Source organism: Hevea brasiliensis, chromosome 4, assembly GCF_030052815.1.
Source record: "Hevea brasiliensis isolate MT/VB/25A 57/8 chromosome 4, ASM3005281v1, whole genome shotgun sequence".
Taxonomy (NCBI): Eukaryota; Viridiplantae; Streptophyta; class Magnoliopsida; order Malpighiales; family Euphorbiaceae; genus Hevea; species Hevea brasiliensis.
The window spans coordinates 104,198,973-104,204,723 of record NC_079496.1 but is presented as its reverse complement, the minus strand read 5'-3'; the positions used below and the strand labels follow the sequence as shown (position 1 = coordinate 104,204,723).

At 34.3% G+C, this 5,751-nt stretch overlaps 1 protein-coding gene across 1 annotated transcript; it reads left to right on the top strand.

Annotated features, from left to right (window-relative positions):
- Positions 1–233: 233 nt before the first annotated feature.
- On the top strand, positions 234–4,388 carry LOC110654282 (aspartate aminotransferase, cytoplasmic). The gene is made up of 12 exons (XM_058145794.1): positions 234–587; positions 742–813; positions 1,150–1,211; positions 1,303–1,386; positions 1,522–1,621; positions 1,722–1,842; positions 2,060–2,223; positions 2,353–2,490; positions 2,781–2,902; positions 3,079–3,173; positions 3,777–3,897; positions 4,062–4,388. Exons 1-12 carry the CDS (start codon positions 423–425, stop codon positions 4,144–4,146), a joined length of 1,329 nt encoding a protein of 442 aa, XP_058001777.1. The 5' UTR covers positions 234–422; the 3' UTR covers positions 4,147–4,388.
- Positions 4,389–5,751: the final 1,363 nt, after the last annotated feature.

Sequence of the window (5,751 nt, the reverse complement as noted above, 5' to 3'; positions counted from 1 at the left end):
ATAGAATAAATTATCAATTCAACCTTAAGTCTAGAAAATTTTTTTTTTTTTTTGTCCGATCAAAAAGATAAGCTTACTAAACTTAACATCACTTCATCATAATAATATATTTAAAAATTTAGAAAAATTATTAAATATACAAATAAAAAATTATTATATTTACATAATTTAATAATATATATGTCTAGGGAAGCATGAAATCCTAGAGGAGCATGCCCTCTCCTGTTTTTTTCCAATCGTGCCCTCTCCTTTGCCTGTTCAGAATAATGATAGTTGCTTTCCTTATTTAACTAGAACTCCAAACTGGGCCCACCCCTTTTGTCTTCGTCAGCATATAACAGCCACCGTCACTCGCCGCGTAAGCGTAACCTTCACCTCTTCCTCCTCCTCCTCCTCGCATTTTGAAAAAGAGAAGCCACACCATGGCAAGTGATCGGAGGATTGGCGTTCTCGCCAGACACCTGGGTGTGGAGATGGACTTTGAGAGCCACACCGCCACTGCGATCTCTGCTTCTCCTACTTCCGGCTTTCAAGGCAATTCTGTTTTCTCTCATGTTGTTCGGGCCCCTGAGGACCCCATCCTCGGTGTATGCCTCTCTTTCTATCTCTCTCTCTCTCTCTCTCTCTTCGCTTCTGATCGGTTAAGAGTTGACAGCTCTTGTGATCCGGTCAATGATCTCTGTTTTGGATGATTTTTATTTTGTTTGATTTGCTTCCTGTCATGGTGGTTCTGATGAATAGGTAACCGTCGCGTATAACAAAGACCCCAGTCCCGTCAAGCTGAATTTGGGAGTTGGCGCTTATCGAACTGATGTTAGTTTTCTTCATCTAATTGTGTTCTGTACGTAGAATCACACCCAAAATTACAATTACAGACGTTGATTTACCTGCTTATTATTATATTTTCGAAGTGAGTTCTTAATAAGAAGAAAGAACCAATTTGCAATTTGGTCAATAAGACGTGAAAAAATCATTATTTTTTTTGTAATTCATGCCTTTTGTTGTAATAGCAGATGCATCCCTTGTTGTTTCTATATTAATCAATGTCATGTACACAATGATTGGGTTTGGCTGTAATTATAGAACAAAACTACCTGCAGTGATTCCCTGTGAGGCTTAACAATGGGTTATCTTTATTTTGTGCAATAGGAAGGAAAACCTCTTGTTCTGAATGTTGTGAGAAAGGCTGAGCAGCAACTTGTTAATGACAGGTGAGCTTTTTTAAATGTTGTAGTTGCTTGTTGCATTCACAACTCTACATTTATGTCCTTATTTACCTCTCGCGTTGCCTCTTTTATTTAGGTCACGTGTAAAGGAATATCTTCCTATTACTGGACTGGCTGATTTCAACAAATTGAGTGCTAAGCTTATTTTTGGTGCTGACAGGTGCAAATCTTTAACTTCTTGTGTGATATTTTTTTTTCTGATTTCCTTTTCTCTACAGTTTTGTTCAATTTTGGATTTTATTTTGTATGCTCTAATTGTTTACCTGATGGCTTGCTTTTTCTTGCATCAAAATAGCCCTGCTATTCAAGAGAACAGGGTTACCACAGTTCAATGTTTGTCTGGCACTGGCTCTTTGAGGGTTGGAGCTGAATTTTTGGCCAGACATTATCACCAAGTAAATTGTTTTACTTTTTCACCATTCATTTGTGCTGACTATTTTAACTTATAAAAATGTACTCCTGGTCCTTACTGTTTTGCCTTGTCATGGTTTGCAGCGCACCATATACATTCCCCAGCCAACATGGGGAAACCACCCTAAAGTTTTTACTTTGGCTGGGTTATCTGTAAAAACCTATCGCTATTATGATCCAGCAACACGAGGGCTGAACTTCCAAGGTTTGGAACTTTCTATTATATAAACAAGTAATGATCTGACCTTCATTTTGCTGTTCTATGAAAGTATACACTTTTAGTTTTGCATCTATGACTGAATATAAATTTTCTTTGGACATCCTGTCATTCTGCTTTTCTGAGTAACTTACTAGGGACTGATTAATTTTAGAGATTTTGTGGTTTTTCTTATGTATGGTATCTATTTTAATTTGGTTGATAGGCTTGTTGGAAGATCTTGGTTCTGCCCCATCTGGAGCTATTGTACTTTTGCATGCATGTGCTCATAACCCTACAGGCGTTGATCCAACTCCTCAACAGTGGGAGAATATCAGGCAGTTAATAAGATCTAAAGGGTTATTGCCTTTCTTTGATAGTGCCTATCAGGTAGACTACTTTGAATGCAACAACAGTAGTATGAATTCTATGCTTACTAGGATTTAGTTGGCAACTTCAGAAAATGATGTTCATATGAAGTCATACATATTAGCTTAAATTATTTTCTTGGCATCCTAGGGGTTTGCAAGTGGAAGTCTAGATTCTGATGCACAGCCTGTTCGCATGTTTGTTGCTGATGGTGGTGAACTACTTGTAGCTCAAAGTTATGCAAAGAACATGGGGCTCTATGGGGAACGTGTTGGTGCATTGAGCATTGTATGACTCTGAACTCTGAAGATCTATTTCCATGAATGGAATTTTATTTACTTGATTGTTCTGAACTCCGAAGTTCTTTTCCACACAGAGAAGTTTTATCACTTGATTGTTCTGGGAGGAACTGTTTCTGCATAAATTTGTGTTCACTGCATTTATTAAATCTACAAACAGATCTATAATTCTGCAAAAACCACTAAGGTTTCCAAATTTTAGGGATAAAATTAAATGGATAATTTTAACTTTATGGGAACCTAATCTTTATCTTCTTCATGGGATTCGTAATTTTACAGGTTTGCAGGAATGCTGATGTTGCAGGCAGGGTTGAGAGCCAGCTGAAACTTGTGATCAGACCCATGTATTCAAACCCACCCATTCATGGTGCATCTATAGTAGCTGTTATCCTAAAAGATAGGTAACCATGCCAAACACTGTCCATTGCTGCTTAGTGCAATCTGGCAAGATTTTATTTTACTATTTGTTTCAATACAATTGCTATCCCTGATCCATGATTCAAAGGAAAGAACAAACAAAGCCCCGGGCACTGGAGGTGGATTTAATGCTCATAGTTTCTTTATGGTTTGCCTGCAGGAATTTGTACAATGAGTGGACCATTGAGCTGAAGGCAATGGCTGATCGTATTATCAGCATGCGCCGGCAACTCTTTGATGCGTTACGTGCTAGAGGTTTCCCATTCTTGAGTTTCTCTTCCCTGTTTGACAATCCCCTAATGTTTTTCTTCTCTCTATGTCCTTATTGTGTTATTCTTCCACTAATTATTTTGTACTAATTTGGGGCAGGTGGTGGTATTGAGTGTTAGTTGGGGCTCTCTCTTGGGTGTGCATATGACCTTAGTGTGTTATTTCAATCTACTTCTGCCCCTGGCAACAGTTTGGTTGGACGTCAAATTTTAGGGGCTTAAAAAAAGTTTTAGGGGCATATGCCTGATTTTATCTGCATGTGTTTTCCTGGGCACACTTTCTTATGTGTCTTTCATTCAAAATTTTGGATACTGTTTTTAACGTAGATGGGAGTTAATAACATTGTAATTGGAGAAACACTCAAGGGATGGCTAAAGTTTAAAAATGAACACTGAAATTTGTATATACTGCTCAACCTTGGAACTCAAAATGGTAGTTGCTGACCCTCATGGAGCATGCATCCGCTGACACATTTATGGCCAATCTCCATGTTAGATGTAGGAGAACTTTTAAACATCTTTGAACAAGTAGGATTATTCAAGATCAAAATTTTATGTTTATATCTATTTCATTTTCCCAACTTGGCAGGAACACCTGGTGACTGGAGTCACATTATTAAGCAAATTGGAATGTTCACTTTCACTGGACTGAACTCTGAGCAAGTTGCCTTTATGACTAAAGAGTATCACATCTACATGACATCTGATGGGTAATAAATCCCTTCCTTCTATCAAACATGGTTATATTGGTTATGGCATTGCATATTTAAGGTTATTGGATAATTTCTGGGTTCATCATGTGAACCATGGATTCTCATTAGATTATTAGATGTTGACTTGAAAATTCTGATTAGAATGTGAATGTCGTATGCAGGAGGATTAGCATGGCAGGTTTGAGCTCGAAGACCGTCCCTCATTTAGCAGATGCAATACATGCAGCTGTTACTCGTGCTGCATAGAACCAAAAATCTGGTACTGCATATTTAGTAGACCACTGTCTGGCACGTCAAATTGGTGGATTTGCCATGCCTTCTGTTTTTGCTGTTGTGGCATAATAATTATAGCCCCTGCATGTAGAAGGCGAAAACAAAATGCTTCTTTCAAATAAGTTTTCCTGGGGCAAATTAATTACAGTTGCAGTCATTTTGTATTTATAAATTTTACGTGAAATGTATGTTAAAATGTCATTCCTTCTGATTCCCATCTTTTTTTTTATTTATCAGCGTCTCTCACAGATCTGTTGCTTGGATAATGAATTTCATTTTATTTACCTACAAGGTTATTTTCGGACTTCAAGATTAAGTTCTCTTTTTCCATTCAATGACTATTTCAGCACTTGATATTAAGCCAAAAATTCAAGGTTGGGGGATAGAAATAAAGTTGTCGTGGATAGTGCAAGACGTTTGTGTTGGTTTTTTGGTTGAAAGTGACAGGAATGACAATTTCTTGGAAGGTGTCTATCTGCAAAGCTTCAATTTCTTGGAAGGTGTCTATCTGCAAAGCTAGTTTTGGCTTTCCTGCTACTTCCTGACGTATATGGTCAAAATTTACATTTCTTGAGTAGGCAAATCAGAAATCATTCTGGAAGTTCAGATATGTTAGAACATAAAATCATTAAAACAGAGAGAGAGAGAGAGAGAGAGAGAGAGATTTCATGCAACAAAATCCTAAAGACTCATATTTCACAGTCTAGGTGTTGTTTGAACTGCTGCTTACTCCTAAAATAAACTTGAAAAAGGAAAAGCCACTAGAAATAGCATCAAATGTACTGAAATTCTCTCAACTGCTGAGAGTAACTGGCTAAATGGCTGGATTTATTAATTTTGAATTTTTGGCATTTAAATTGTTAATATATTTATATTTATAATTAATATTAGTCAATTATAATATAATAAATATAAATTTAATATTATCCAAATTATTAAAAGACGTACCTCTAAAATACATCAAGAATATATAAAATGTTAAAAAAAATAATTATTAGTATAAACTTACATTAATATCTCAAATAATTAAAAAATATATAAATAAAAAGCAAAATAAAAACATAAAAAATATATTTCCATTTAAAAAGTTGCAATCAATTCATTTAAATATAATATTATCAATTAATACATTTTTATTATTTTCTTATTTGTAATATTAAAATTGATCGTAAAAATTTGAGAGTTGAATAATATTTTCTAAGTGCAATAATATGAGATTATTTAAATAATATTATCTAAATTATATGTTAATTATATATAAATAGGTTTAATATAAAAGATATTTAAGGGGATAATGTTTTAATAATGATGTAAAATTCTCTCCAAAAGTGAAGTTATGTTTAAAATAGTAATAATGATATAAAATTCATATTTATTATTTATCAATATGAAATAAAATTAGAATAATTTATTTTTTTATGAAATGGAAAGATATTTCATTAACTAAAAATAAAATACAAAAGTGAAGTATAGTTTATCATATAATATTTTTACATAAATGAATTTATAACAAAAAAAACAATATAAAAATTTTTTTAATAATGCATTTAATTGTAAATGTCTTAATTTTTGAAAATT